General features: G+C 35.2%; 1 protein-coding gene across 1 annotated transcript in view; it reads right to left on the reverse strand.

The window, feature by feature from the left end:
• Window positions 1–8,406: 8,406 nt before the first annotated feature.
• Window positions 8,407–15,762, reverse strand: part of LOC107701952 (protein SDA1 homolog) — an 8,990-nt gene continuing 1,634 nt past the window's right edge. The window contains exons 2-22 of the mRNA XM_016504117.1: window positions 14,779–14,883; window positions 14,584–14,682; window positions 14,302–14,412; window positions 14,132–14,203; window positions 13,880–13,980; window positions 13,725–13,782; window positions 13,349–13,423; window positions 12,716–12,817; window positions 12,358–12,427; window positions 12,069–12,172; window positions 11,917–11,974; window positions 11,715–11,773; window positions 11,064–11,140; window positions 10,851–10,948; window positions 10,648–10,724; window positions 10,006–10,132; window positions 9,799–9,890; window positions 9,520–9,707; window positions 9,319–9,403; window positions 8,721–8,882; window positions 8,407–8,582 (exon numbers count right to left, since the gene is read on the reverse strand). Coding sequence (XP_016359603.1) covers window positions 8,538–8,582; window positions 8,721–8,882; window positions 9,319–9,403; window positions 9,520–9,707; window positions 9,799–9,890; window positions 10,006–10,132; window positions 10,648–10,724; window positions 10,851–10,948; window positions 11,064–11,140; window positions 11,715–11,773; window positions 11,917–11,974; window positions 12,069–12,172; window positions 12,358–12,427; window positions 12,716–12,817; window positions 13,349–13,423; window positions 13,725–13,782; window positions 13,880–13,980; window positions 14,132–14,203; window positions 14,302–14,412; window positions 14,584–14,682; window positions 14,779–14,883 — 1,965 coding nt within the window. The 3' untranslated portion in view covers window positions 8,407–8,537. The remainder of the gene's footprint in view (window positions 8,583–8,720; window positions 8,883–9,318; window positions 9,404–9,519; window positions 9,708–9,798; window positions 9,891–10,005; window positions 10,133–10,647; window positions 10,725–10,850; window positions 10,949–11,063; window positions 11,141–11,714; window positions 11,774–11,916; window positions 11,975–12,068; window positions 12,173–12,357; window positions 12,428–12,715; window positions 12,818–13,348; window positions 13,424–13,724; window positions 13,783–13,879; window positions 13,981–14,131; window positions 14,204–14,301; window positions 14,413–14,583; window positions 14,683–14,778; window positions 14,884–15,762) is intronic.

Consider the following 15,762-nt stretch of genomic DNA (forward strand, 5'->3'; position numbering starts at 1 on the left):
AACCATGCATGCACAGCAATGGTAGAAAAAATGAATATGATAAGGCAGATCAAACAGGATCCAAGAGTGATTATCCAGGCCGCAGTGCAGCAGATCACTCTATATCTGAGAGGTTTGAACTTCAGAAAGGTTACAGGATAAACCACTGCCAGGTAACGCTCAACACACATCAGACACTGAAACAGAGGACGACCTGTGATGGAGAGTCCTTGTAAAAACAGTGCTAATGGAAAGAGACTTGAAATATAGCTTGACAATATAAAGAGCAAAAAATTCACACAGATACCAATCTCACAAAAAGAGTTATTGAGGTTGAAGAACTCTGATGCAACTCCACGTCCCGTTCCTGTGACGATGATCCATATAACATAGGAGTGTGTAGGAAGACCAAACAAGATATTGATGCTGAACAAAGGATTTTGAGGATTGTCCAATGGAGAGGTGGAAGGAGTTGTGGTGTTGGTGGAAGCTCCTGGTGTGGTGGAGTTCATTTCCTCCTCGCTTGTCTGAGCACAGAAGCTCACAAAACATAAATAATATTGCTAATGGATGAGAGAATTATAAATTCACCAGGTTATTCAGACTGCAATTCAACATAAACAAGATCAAAAAGTAGACTGAATATGCAACATACGATTATTCCTGCAAAATGCTTGTTTTCTCGGCATTTGTTAGGGAAGCATTCCACCAGATTTGTTTAACAAAAAATGTTAGCCTACCTTGTCAACACGAAACCAAGATGAGATTTAATATTTATTGAGACATATGCTATATATACATTTAAATACCAACTTCACGTGAAATCGTTATTCGCTCGGCCAATCGCTCAAATCGCAATTTGTTATCTGAACAACTTTAGCCTGCACTAGACTGGAGCTTCTGATTACAAAACGCTCTTCCAAACGCAGAAGTAAAATGCAGTTTACCCTTGTGGAGTACAAAGCTGTTAGTTTAAATCCATATATGACGTTTGCACTTCCGAGGCGTACTGTTACGGCAGACACCAGCTAGGTTCAACATTTGCCTAACAAGCTAATCTTCGCATTATGTTTTGGGGTTACTAATAGTCTGTTCTTGGACAAAATACGATAGTATGCAAGGAAATATATAAATATATTGCTGCCAGTCATGTTTCATTTTGATCTTTAATGGTCTTAAATGTCACTTTGTTTAACACTTATACATATTCGTAATGCATAAGCAGATTCATTCGCAGTTGATCGACAGTTTAAAGGAAGTTACTCCCATATATATTTTTTTTTTGGTTCATAATTCAAAAAATAATGGATTTGTAATTGTTACAGAGAAAACATAAGCAACGTTTTACAATAAATAATAATATTCATTATTTTATGGTTGATCCAACATGACCATAACAACTTTAAAATTACCCATCCACATTGACATTGTTACATATGGTTCAGCAGCATATAAAAGAAAATGAATCCAATATACAGTAGAAGAGTTTATCACCTGAGGAGTGAATGTCCAGTCTCTCTGGATATATATACATTTGGTGAACTGACATTACAGCTGTCACAAGAACAGCTTATATGTATGTGCATGACTTCATTTGCTAAATCTCACACAGACATATGCAAATGTTTAAAGATAAATAAATGAGGTTCATTTATAGACCAAAAATAGATGGGAGTATTAAAATAAACAGGCTAAATATAATTTTAAAAAGTGAATCTTTGTGGTATGATGCACACAAATAAAATAAATTAAAGAATTATTTAGGGAGCAGAACACTACATCTAGTAGTACTGGCGTATAGTAATACTGGCACTGATTTTAATTGTTGTAGCTGCAGTAGGCCTGCTTTATGCTTTAATTTCACAAAACTTTAGTTTGAAACCAAGCCACATTTCATACAAGACGTATGAGCTGACCCTGAGCTTCAATAAGAGGCTCCAGACAGGCTGTCAGTCCGTGTTTTAGTTATATTGTTGCGCCAGTAGTGACAAGTTACTGTGTTCATGAGTGAATGATTCACTCAACCAATTAGTTCAAAACATTCATTTGAGAATGAAACTCTACTACTATGTGTTGCTTGGAGAGAAAGCTTGGATGTTTTGACAAAAAAAAAATGGAAATAGTGTCTAAAATGTAAGTTATGATGTATTGTTTACTAAAATCTCATTGTTTACTAAAATGATGTATAAAAGCAATAGCACTGTCAACACAGTTGTGATTCGTTGCAGACACAAGACAATAACACTCTTGTTATAGCAGTTTGATATGTAAGGGATAATGTACATCCAGCCGGTTGTTATCACAGAATAACCCTGACAGTGTGATCAGGACCCCGACGCGAAGCGGAGGTAAATTGTTGTAATATGATTTATTACAATAGTAAATTGTTATAGTAAATTGTTGTAATATGATTTATTACACGGCTCTGTTGAATACTTGATTCTGATTGGTCAGTCGCGACATTCCGAGGTATGTTATCCCTCGATAACAACCAAGTAGATGTAACTGCAGACCGGAGATCTCCAAAATGGGGCGTGAACTCCAAAATGGGGCGGGGTCTCCTCCTGCAAAGACTTTCACCATTGGCTCTGGCTCCAGCCAATTGTTATTGACTTACATTTCAAAATAAAACTTTATAAATTAAACATTGTTTCTAGTTCATCTAAAATAAAATATGCTATATAAATAAATATTCTCCGTGAGAGCAGAGCCCAAAGCTCGTGTACAGTGGTGTTCGGACTGGAGTTTGAACCTCTGCTTAATGATATAAACAGGAATCACCCATGAGCTCTCCCGCAAGCCGATCCAGTGCAGCGCAGGGGAAAGATTTTACTCTATCGCTTTGTTCTAAGCAACGGAGGCGTCCCGGGGCTCGAAATTCGCAGGGTAGGAGGGGGTAGTGACGCTGGGTGTAACTAAAAATGTGCCATTGTCCGGTGAGGTCCGGTTGGGGAGTTACGGAACGATCTCATATCGCATAATCTTATTAACTGTTTATCTCCTGAACTGCAACTTTCTTTACCACGATATTCAGCGCCAATCCCCCCGTGCAGTCAATTTCACTGGTTAAGGTTATAGGGTCAGGTGTGGGGTAGGTTTAGGGGTTAGCATTTTTTGTAGCATAGTGTAGGAAATCAACACTATAATTGACACAACCAATCAAATCTTTAGAATCAGCTGTGGGGCGAAGTTTGCACTGAAGTGGATTGGGGTAAAAAAAAATTGTGCATGCGTGTCATGTGCCTGTCTGTCAATGGGAGGAAGCCACGCCCTATTTTGGAGCTCCCACCCCGTTTTGGAGTTCCCGCCCCCATTTGGAGATCTCCAGGCTGCAGTTATACCCTTCTCATAACAACCGGTAAAAACAAATAACACAGGCTCATCCGGCTAACTGAAGTCGGCGCTATACTCAACAGTTTTTTCTTGGTGGAAGCTTTGTGTTTGTTTAGCTAATAAAATATTAAAACTCAATTCAAAATTGTGTCAAATTACTTAATTATGTCATCCTAGTATCGCGGACTCGCTCTCTCGTTTCATACAAACGCATGTGAAGAACCTTTTGAAGCACCTTTATTTTTATAGGCCTATGATTAGTGTGTTTTCACAGTCTTTTCATTGTCTATATAAGCATGGAAAACCTCGTTCATCATCTAAAAAGATTTCAGGATAAATCATTACTTCATTATCAAAACAGCTCAGAAAAAATATATCAAATTTAAATAATGTGTTTTTCACCTGCATGAAACTGCAGATGGATGAGTGCAAAAATTACTTGTCAAAAAACACACCTGAGATGCAAATATAAATATCAGTCAGAATAAACATTTGAATACAAAATACTGCACTTAGAACATTTTAATTTTAAGACAGGCATGTCTTAAATTATTACAGGCATGCTAACAATTGATATTTATTCAATACATTAATTCACTAAATATTGGCTATAGCCAATAGATAAAACATTTTGGGTGTTTAAGTGTTGGGGAAGTCGCTGTGTTCTAAGGAATAGGCTATATATGAATATTGTGCAAACATAATCAATGAAGACTTAATAGAACAGAAATTATTTTAAATTTTAAACTAACACATACAAATATCAAACCAACCAGAAATTTTAATAACTGATAAAATTGCAACATATACAACAAATTTGTGACAACTTGCCCCAACCTGAAATGTATAACTCTCCTTGATCTAAGAACAAAATTAAACCTTTTACTTCTGAATGACAAATAGTTATATAGCAAAAATATGATACTATTGAACTTAGTTTGGAGGACACAACTAGGTTTTTGAAATCAACACACAAATATTACAAAACAAGCATTAAGCAACTGAGATTTTTCAAATGTGACAACTAGCCCCAGTCTCCTCTATTTATCTCAGAAAGATTGAAGTTTAAAATGAGTGAGAGGTGTTAAGGAGGTTTGAAAATGGGCAGTTTTCCTTTTCGTCTGAGATAAAGAAGAGCAGGTACAAAACCACCCAGCACAAAACAATACATGCTAAACAAGTTAAATACTGAAGTATCTCCCTCTGTCAGAATAGAGAATAATTTTGAGATAATAAAAGGACCAAATATGACTAGCGTGGTCATACTCATTATTACAATAATATAAAATGCTCTTCTCTTCATGTGGTTTTCCTCCTCTCTCTCTCTCCCTCTCTCTCCTGGTCCTGACTGCTTCAGAGCTCTGAGAACAGCCACAAGACAAAACAACTGGATGTTTCATTTTGCGGTGAACTAACCCTTTAAAGTGATTATTACATTTTGAAAATTGATATTTTTCTTACAAAAACGCATCGATTCGATGCATCGATCATCCATGTGACATCAGGGGTTCAACCGTAATTTTACGAAGCTACGAGAATCATTTTTGTGCGCAAAAGAAAAAAAACGAATGACTTTATTCACAATTAGTCTCCTCCACGTCACCCTGTAGCGCCATTTTGGAAAGTATCCGATGGATGTAAACAACGTATGCTGTTCTGTGTCAGCTGCCAAAATGGCGCTACAGGGTGATGCGGAGGAGACGAATTGTTGAATAAAGTCGTTATTTATTTTTTTTGCGCACAAAAATTATTCTCGTAACTGTGTAAAATTACGGTTGAACCCCTGATGTCACATGGATTATTTTACAGATCTCCTTGCTACGTTTCTGGACTTGGGAACCTTTCAGTTGTATTGCTGTCTATGCAGGTAATTAATGACAGAATTTTTGGGTGAACTAACCCTTTAAAGAGTGGGAGAGTGATTCAACTCAACTCTCAAAACGTGAATTATTGTGGAGTGAGATGACACGAAGGCTCTATCACTGCAACTCCGAAATCAGAGCGCATTTGAATTAATTCATCAAAACCGAAAATATGTCAGTTTATACGATCCTGTCTTTTATATTTTAAACGGTCCAGATTGATAAATCCTTGAAAACTGCTAGACTTGATTAGTTTTGACTGTGCAAAGTTCTGTATTATGTTCTACAATATGAACTTAACAAGAGGCTTCCTCTAGTTCTGTGTAAAATTATAGAGCGACACGAAGGTAGACGCATTAGTTTTGTTTTTTTTTTAAATGTCGGATTATAATTCAGTATGTATCAAAATGAATGACACCGTTTTGACTGTCATGGTGTGTGCATGAACGAGTGTGAAATACCTGCTAATTACGTTGCTTTTTCCTATCACTTATATTGTGCACTTTTGGCATTTAAACTGGATTATTCTGACTGCTGACATTGAAAATGATTGCCGTTTTGACAGTGTCTGCTTGCATATTTTATTCATGTTAGGTAGCCTAATTCTCTTTAATGTAGGCTATTTGCCCCGATTTGATCCATTACTGGGGAATTTATCTAACGTTATATTTATACCTATTATTTTGTCGTCATTATTTTGTTTTAAATAGTTAAAAATGGCCCTTATCAACCTTGATTTACATATTCCATCACATTATTTTGACAGTTAAAGTTTTGGGCGGGTTTTCGTGAGCTTTTGGGCTGGAAATCGTCCATCCAATCTGGCAACACTTGTCAGAAGATGCGAGTCTAAAAGGGACAAAATGTTCAAGCATACCTGGTTCTTCTCATCAGAGTAGATTTTCCGCCCAATTCAGTTCGGGCGTCGGAACCGGTCTCTTTGCAGCAGATGTCCATGTGTCTAACGGAAGTTCCTGTCGCTGTTTTGGCTCCTTTACACGTTATAAGCTCTTCATTATCAGCTGGTAAAAATAAAACCATGTGTACACACATAGGAGGAGTCCATTAGCCCAGCTCACAGCAAGTTCGGTAACACCAAAGAGTAGGCCTATAGAAGACCTATACGCTTTGGTAACACTGGACGCGACAGCTGTCACGTCGCGCCGAAATAACTGTCGTAAAGTGTAGAGGCCGTTGTCTTTTGTCGCGACGCTCGCGTCCGGTGTAGACACGGTGTAAATTCTTGAAAATATGTCATAAAAGCTGTCCAGTCAGGTTGTGACCATATCCCTGTTGCTGTTTTTGTTTGTTTGTTTGTTTGTTTGTTTTTAGTCCTGACCAAAAGAACCAAGAGACCCGAACTACAAGTGTAAACACACCTTAAACTTTACAAAATCTCTGCTAGATTGTCAGCTATTACATCACCTGTATAAATGAAATCAAATGACTTAAAACTGCTTGCCTTCTTAAAATTATAAATAAAAAATGTAATGGAAACATTTAATGTAAGGCTGTTAATATAATAATATAAAAAATAATATATAAAAAATAAGAATTTTTTACCTTGACAAGTCAATTTTCAGTCATTCTCAAGCAATCAGGGCCCTTTTAACATAAAGCAGACTGTATAATTTTAACACATTTTTTAATTGCTATGATAAAACAAAATCACAGGATTTTTAAAATGATTAAAAATCATTTAAAATGTTAAAATATTACTAAATATTACAATCTTGCGAAAGCAACTTGAGGTGGTAAATAATCCAATGGGGAGTGCAGTATATATGAAGTAGCTCTGCTGTACTGAGAAATTGATTTCAAGTGTCTCATAAATATTATATATTGCCATGAAGTCCTGAGATGCAAATGTACAGAAAAAGACAGATGATGCCACTTATTTATTTATTTGGATATATGAGATATATATATAGGACTCGTAAGACTGTTTATCCCTTGACAGGAAATAAAGTTGCAGATTTCTAAAAATAAATAAATAAAATAAATAATAATAATAATGAGCAAATAAATGAATAAGTAAAACATGACAAAAAAACTACTTATTTATCATTCTGTCTGCTTACAGAGCACATTATAATTCAACACTCTAATACAAACAGCTGCTCATAATAGCCTACCTACTAGGTTGACCCCATTGATATAATAGGAGAAGGTGTGTGGAAAGTAATTGGGGATTTTGTGGCTATAGTCATGGAAAAGTGCAATTTAACATGGATGCCACACAATTATGAAAATATAAGCGTTTTATTAAAAACAAAAGTGTCTTTTTTGTTTGTTTTTATTGTAGTGCAACATCATCTTTGACTTTCTCAAACTGCTGAACAATCATATTTGAACTTGTAGAGCAGCTCAAGTGCTGCTGTTGGTACAGAAATATGGGGACAAAGAAATATGTTCTGATTTTCTGAAATTCACATTCGTGTTTCATTATTTTGTCCTGAATGTTCTTTTTAGCAGCATCATATGACCCCTTTAATAAATGCAATAGCTTTTAGTACATTCGAGTAGCTCATTTAGTTTTTCTCTAAAATAAAGCTGAGGTCCTAACTTTTAACATCAAAGATTTGTATATATTTCCTTTTAATTCGTTTTTTTAATCAAGAAAGATTGCTGTAATGGACTTCATTTAAAGCAAAGTGCAACCTTACATAAGTGAGAGGTGTTCTGAAGGGCAGTTTATAAAGATAAAGACAAGCAGGTACAAAACCACCCAGCACAAAACAATACATGCTAAACACACTAAACACGGAATTATCTTGCTGTAGCAGAATATAAAGGAATCCTGTTATAATAAAAGGTAAAAATATGATTAGTCGAATACTAGAATGAGATGAAATGCTCTTCTCTTCATGTGGTTTTCCTCCTGTCTCTCTCGCTCTCTTCCGGTCCTGACCATTTCAGAGCTCTGAGAACAGCCGCAAGACAATATTCCAACAGTAGGCTACTAGCTCTGCATCTTTCATATTCTTATATTTGGACTATTGTAGCCTGGTCGGGTCGTCACCGCTGCGGAGTAACACATACCTGCGTGAATCGCCATAGACATAAACTTAGAGAAGTAGCTCCGGTTGGAATGTTCTTCCGCGGGATGTGTGCAGTTCTGTTTATTAACCGCTAGAGCGCCAAAAGTTACATAGTGCTGCTTTAAGGGTGCAGTTTGTCCAATGGGCAATTTGAAGATCGAATACAAAACAACAACAAAAAAGCAACAAAGTTTTAAATGTTTAAATGGTTTATTAAAAGGCAACATGAAAATCCACACAGCCAGGAAGTCTGAATATTGTCTTCCTGTATACAGAATGGTCCGCACAGATCAAATCAGCTCCAGTCCGTCACAGGTGAGAATTACTTGTGTTTTCTCTTCTTCAAGAGTGCATCTCTTAATGCGATCTGAGAGGAAAATCACTATTAATAAGAAATACTGCAAATACCAAAATACAACACTATTTCATAAACTGAAGTTTCATGGTAAATTGTACAGATTACATCTAAAGGTAATCCAGATGTGAACACAGCAGCAGGGCTCACCTGTTTTTCTCTGAAGGAGCGTTTGCCTTTGGTCCTCACATTCTGACTGTGTTTCATCATGAGGAAGTTCTTTTTTCGTTTCTTCTCTTTGTTACTGGTGCTGGCGAACGGGTTTAGCTTACTCCTCTTTTTAACAAACTCTTTCCTATCTGTCCGCCCAGCCTGAGAGCGAAAAATGTCAAATATCAACATTTTAAATATTTTAACTTTTAACCTTGTTTTTCATTGCTATGAGTACCTTAAAAAAAAAGACAATTAGTGTGTTTTCTTTTCTTCAACATATATACATACACACACATAGGCTATATATATATATATATATATATATATATATATACACACTGAACATATTGTTCTATCATAACAAAACATACATCAATGGAAAGCTTATTTATTCAGTTTGTTCATTTATTCAGATGGTGTATAAATCTCAAATTCCAAAAATTTACCCTTATGACTGGTTTTGTGGTCCAGGGTCACTCACACACACATACACACACACACACACATATATATATGCTAGAATATATCTCAGAATTTCAGTTTAAAAATGAATGTAATTATAGAAGTATTTTTTATTTATTATTTCCGCACTCACCATGGCTGTTGCCAGTCGTGTTTCCTTGTCAGATTTGGGTTTCTTGTGAAGACGTTCAATGTCTCTTAGACTAAGTAACTCGCCTCTGAAGAAAAAAATTTATATCACCGCTTAATTCATTTAATGACTCTTAAATTTATACAAATTCCTGACATAACGTTTCTAAAACCCTTTCAGTAAGGAAACATTAACACATCCTACCTCTCCTCCTCTTCATCACTTTCCACATTCTTCCTCTTCTGTCCCTTTCCGGGTGCAGCGCTGACCTCTTTGGCCATCTGAGCGATGCGGATCTTTTTGAAGTCGTCCTGCGTGAGGAGTCGACTGGTGCTGACCGCCGCAGCTTTAGCTTTGCGCTCGTCCTCCGGGACATTCTGGAATTTCTCAGCCTGACATTCAAAAACACAAAACGGGTTCATATGCATCATTTTTCATCATCACAATCAAATCAAGCATTAAGTCAAGTGATAAGATCCTCACCACTTCTGTTTGATCTTCATCAGAGGAGTGATGGACGTTCACCCACTCACCATCTTCATCATCCTCACTCATGCTGGCGTTCTCCCAGCCATCTATGAGAGAGAGGAGATTGGTCAGAGATGTTTCTGATTTCGGGAAAAATGTGTCATAAAATCACATAATACTCTTTGCAATAATAAGCTAATGTTAATACAGCTTTTCACACACCTTCATCTTCCTCTTCATCTACTATCTCCTCTACTTCCAGCACCTCAGCTCCAGGGATGTAGTCTTTGGCCTCCAATTCTCCGTAGTTCTGGATTTTGGCCTTCTTGGAGGTTTCTGTGGGCTTCCCCTGATAACAAAATAAATGCAAAAATGTACTCAACCATACAAATATTTTTTATGTTTTTGAAAGAAGTCTTTTATTCTCGTCAAGGCTGCATTTATTTATTATCAACAATACAGATATATTGTGAAATATTATTGCAATTTAAAATAAATGTTTTCTATTTTAATATATTGTAAAATGTAATTTCTTCCTGTGATGCAAAGCTGAATTTTCAGCACCATTACTCCAGTCCTCAGTGTCACATGATCCTTCAGAAATCATTCTAATATGTTGATTTACTGCTCAAGAAACACTTCTTATTATCTATGTTGAAAACAGCTGTGCTGCTTAATATTTTTGTGAAACCTGATATATTTTTCATTTTGATTAAACAAGTTAAAAGGAACAGAGTTTATTTCTGCCATTTATTCAAGACTGGTTTTAATCTGTTCATTAAAAGTCAATTCGATTATAAAAATGTAACTTTCATCTATTTAATATTTGTATATTTCTATAATTGAATGTTTTAGGCTTCTCACCCTGTCTCTTCTGTGTAGCATGTGTGGATTGAGATCTCTGAAGAGCTGGATAAGACCTCTGGCAGACATCACAACATCTGGAAGATAAAGACAGACAATATTCAAAGCAATGTCAATCAGTCTATGCTGATATTATCACTTCATACAAAATAAGTAGCATCTAATGAACAGACTATGATGAATAATGATAACAAACGGCATACTTTTATCTTTGTGAGATTTGTACTGTGCGAGATCTTGAAGCAGATCTTCAGACATCGAGAGAGGACAGCGGGCAACCAATTCTTTTATGGCGTTGATTCTGTGATTATGAGCATGAACAAGAGAGAGCTATCATGAGAAGAGTAAATTACAGTATTTAGCATTATACAATTTCACGTTTCATTGTATTGGAGTCAGATTTACACAGCGCCTACCCAACTGTCATGGCCTCTCCTGAATTTCTGTCCGTAACAAAGTTATTGGCGATCGTCTTGATGACTGGCTCAATGATCTGTAGATGGAACAGTAATTTATTCTTTATTATTTAAACTTAATTTGCTATTATTAAAATGTTAGGGTCAGTATGATTTTTGAAAGAAGTCTCTTTTGCTCACCAAAGTTGCATTTGATGAAAAATACAGTAAAAACAGTAATATTGTCAAATATTATAATAACTTAAAATAGCAATTTTCCATTTTAATATTTATTTAAAATACAATTTATTCCTGTGAGGCAAAGCTGAATTTTCAGCATCATTACTCCAGTCTTCAGTGTCACATGATCCTTCAGAAATCATTCTAATATGCTGATTTGCTGCTCAAGAAACATTTCTTCTTATTATCAGCATTGATTTATTATCAAATGCTTACTATTTTTGTAGAATACATGATAATTTTTTCAGCATTCTTTCATAAATGCAAAGTTTAAAATAAATAGAATTTTTTGTAACATTATACATTTATTTATTATCACTTTTGATGAATTTAATGCATCTTTGCAGAATAAAAACATTATTATTATTACTTTAAAAAAAAATCTGATTAATGATTAATTATTATAACAAAGTCCTCATGATCAGTTCTTACCTCAGGAGGGACCAGCTGATGCGACGCCTGGGCGGCACACAACAGAACTTTGGTGACCTCTGAAAGAAATCAAATGAACTAACATGAAGAGATCATAAACACAGCCTCTGAAGATATGAGTATTACATAAGAGACACTCAAAGACACTGAAGTGAATTAAACATTACTACTGTAAGTGTTTCATGAAGATAACAGTGTTTACCTCTCTGATGAGGCTGAAGGAAGCGCTGGACAAATGGATAGAAATTAAAGAGGAAAAGCTGTAAAACAGAAGCAAAAACAGGTTAGAGTAACTCGTGGGAAAATATTAAATTCTAAAATGTGCAAGTTGAATTAAATGTACTTCTAAATGACCTCATGAATTCCCACAAGTCTAGAGATGAGTTCCATCATCATGATCTTCACCTCAAAACGCTCATTTGAACTCTCCAGCTGCTTCAGGAGCTTCTCTGCGAAATCTGAATAACACAGATATTCATTTCTAATCTAGATGCTTTTATAGAAAGTGATTCACAGTGACAGTTTATGGATCAACCCTTGTGGGTCTGAACCTGCAACCTTTCAGTTCCCAGATATTTCACCTCTTCATTACATGATCATTATTCCAGGTTTTTTGTACTCTGTCAGTGTGAAAGGCTCTTACCTTGTGGGTCGTGGATCAAGTGGATGGCGGAGAAATTAAAAACCTCCACTTTTTTCTTCTTTTTATGTTTCTGAGAAAGCAAAAAATGAAAATGACAAATTTAGCAAGGATTATTATAGTGAATTTAAACTTTCATTACGTCAAAGAGAATATAGTCTAACTGAAATCAAATAAAATCATCTTGATGTACTAAAATAACTCAAACTAAAGCTGAAATAAAAATAAACAAACACAAATATATGAAATTGACTAAAACACAACAAATTTAAATGAAAATATAAAAATAAAAACATCTAAAATGACACTGAAATGATCAAACAAAACACTGATTTGCTGATTATGAAACACAAGATTTAACCTTGAGGACTTTCATGGCTTTCTCTAGCTTCTTCTTGTTTTTGGACGATTTTTTCCCGGTGGAATATCGGACCATTAGATCTCTGGTTGTTGGCCCATCGTCCTGCAGAGGAAACGAAATATCACTTAATAATCATTTTTATTAATTACCTGCGGTAGGTAAGATATTATAATGTTTTTGAAAGAAGTCTCTTATGACCATCAAGTCTACAATTAGTTGGTCAAAAATACAGTAAAAACAGTAATATTGTAAAATATTATTATAATGTAAAATAACTGTTTTCTATTTGAATATATTTTAAAATATTATTTATTCCTGTGATGCAAAGCAGAATTTTCAGTATCATCCCTCCAGTCTTCAGTGGCACATGATCCTTCAGAAATCATTCGAATATGCTGATTTGCTCAAGTAACATCTCTTATTATTATCAAAACAGTCATGCTGCTTAATATTGTGGAAAACTGCGATACATTAAAGATTCTTTGATGAACAGAAAGTTCAAAAGAACAGTATTTATTTGAAATAGAAATAGTTTGTAAAATTAGAAATGTCTTTACTGTTACTTCTGATCAATTTCATGCATCCTTGCCGAATAAAAGTTATTTAAAAAAATCTTTACTGTACTTATTGTACCTCAGATTCGGAATCACTGTCTTTCTTTTCATCCTCATCTTTTCCCAGGAAGAACTTCAATCCAGCTACAAGGATCTGAGAGGAGATGAGATTTAAAACATGCTAGAAGAGGTCATAGCGAACAAAGTTACAATATAGTGTATGATAAGTAAATAACTTGTCCTTAAAAGGATAGTTCACCCAAAAATGAAAATGTGATGTTTATCTGCTTACCCCCAGGGCATCCAAGATGTAGGTGACTTTGTTTCTTCAGTAGAACGCATATGATGATTTTGAACTCCATTTTGCAAATTTTGAACACAGAAAAAGTTACATAGTGCTGCTTGAACTAATGTTTTAATGCTGGAGAAGATTCATACAAAGCCAAAAAATTAACCTTTGTGACTTTGGAGAAACAAGCTGTGATGACGACGTTCACGGTTTTGGTGTCATTCCTGATAGGTTGATGTGGGAATGGAAAACAGAGTGATTGCGGATCATACCTAATGGCATCATATTATGTTACAAAGACATATCTGTTCAAGGACTCACCAGATGTTTCTTCTGTAAAGCTCAACCATCACATCTAGAGAGATCTTGGCAGCAGTGGGGTTTGAATCCCTCAGCATGGTGTACATGAAGTTCTGCAAGGTCTGAGCATTTATGTCAAAACTATGGGTATGAATCTCATGCAAACTATCAACATGTCAATGAACAATTCAGTGATTAAAGGGTAAATTACGAAATGCTGCAGTCCTATTATGTGACTTGATGGAAAATGAATATTATGCCCAAGTGACTTACCGTGTTCAGTTTGTTGTTTTTGTGCTTGGCATTGATATTTTTAATATCGGTCACAATATGGGTATATAAAGTCTGAGGAGACATAGGGCATTTATTTATTTTTTTTTAGCAGTAAGCTTTGCAATATTTTAAATTCATATTCTTAAAACTGCACTGCAAAATTAACAGACCTTCCGCAGAAGTTTGTCATGACAGCGCAGCAGCTCAAAGAACAGCCCCAGAAGACTGGTGGGACTGATCAGATCTTTGTTCCTCAAGAGGATGAGAGCTTTACAAAACGTCTGAAAGAAAGGTTTTCTTTAGAAAACAGATCTTTAAACATTAAGAACATCTTCTACCCTAAAAGACAGACTATCTTGAAATGTATAGCTAGCAAACTCTACTGAATGTCATTTAAGATAAAAAAAAAAATAAAATAAAAAAAAAGTCAGCTAAACAAATGTTATTCACACCATTCTTAGATCTGGCTCCAGCACCGTATGATGGTTTAAGAGCAGATCAGTCAGTTGCTGTGGGAAATCTGACAGCTCCTCTAAGTAACAGTGTCCAACCTGAAGACAAAACCACAATCAGCCAATAACACAACAACAGTCGAAACACGCTGAAATAAATGAACATGGAAACTCTAAGAGAAAACACCTCCATACCTGAGCCAGAAACATGACCAGCTCTGCCAGGTCTTTGTTGGATTTGTCAGGCTGATGTTTAAAGATCTCCACATTTGACTGATAGTGACGATACTGTTGCAAAAACTGGAATAACATCAAATTAAGATCATTTAGATTATATGGACCAAGAGTTAAGACATTTATTCAGTAGAATTAACAAGTATCTATTTTTAGTTACTAGTAATCAGTGTTGGGGAAAGTTACTTTTAAAAGTAATGCATTACAATATTGCGCTACTCCATAAAAAAGTAACTAATTACGTTACTTAGTTACTTTTTATGGAAAGTAATGCGTTACGTTACTTTTGCGCTACTTTTTAAATCTGGACAGGGCTTGCTTGTTTGTTTTTAAAATAAAAAAGTTCTATTTTTGGCAAATATAAAAGCCCTTTCACACCAAAAGTGAAATGAATAAGCCTCAGGCTGAAGGGAAAGTAAATTTACGTCCGTACAGTAGAATGCAGAAGAAGACATTTCAACACACTTCAGCAATAAAAAAGACACAAATGTTCGTCTAGAGTAATTTTTGCTTATTAGTATGGTTGAACTGGATCATCGAAGGTCAGAAGCAAAGACATTGGTTAATAGAATGGGATTAAATACATAAAGCATATTTGTGTTGTTTAACATTTAATTATTGCAGGTTTGCGTCATATTCTGAGTTGCATTATTTTTATTCATTTTGAGGAATACTGAATCTGTGTTTTTTTTGTGTGTTGAGTGAGATTAATTAATGTATATTCATATCTATTTTAGAACTACGGTAACAGCTTCTGATTTCTCTCAACATGGGGACAGGAGAGCTAACAATCAATAAATTGGAAAAAAAAGTAACTTGCGTTACTTATCTGAAAAGGTAAATCAGATATTCTCTTGTAAATTAAAAAGTAATACTAGTTACTTGAAAAAAGTAATCTCATTACGTAACTCGCGTTACTTGTAATGCATTACCCCCAACACTGGT

This window comes from Sinocyclocheilus anshuiensis, unplaced genomic scaffold (assembly GCF_001515605.1).
Source record: "Sinocyclocheilus anshuiensis isolate Anshui unplaced genomic scaffold, SAMN03320099.WGS_v1.1 scaffold1184, whole genome shotgun sequence".
NCBI lineage: Eukaryota > Metazoa > Chordata > Actinopteri > Cypriniformes > Cyprinidae > Sinocyclocheilus > Sinocyclocheilus anshuiensis.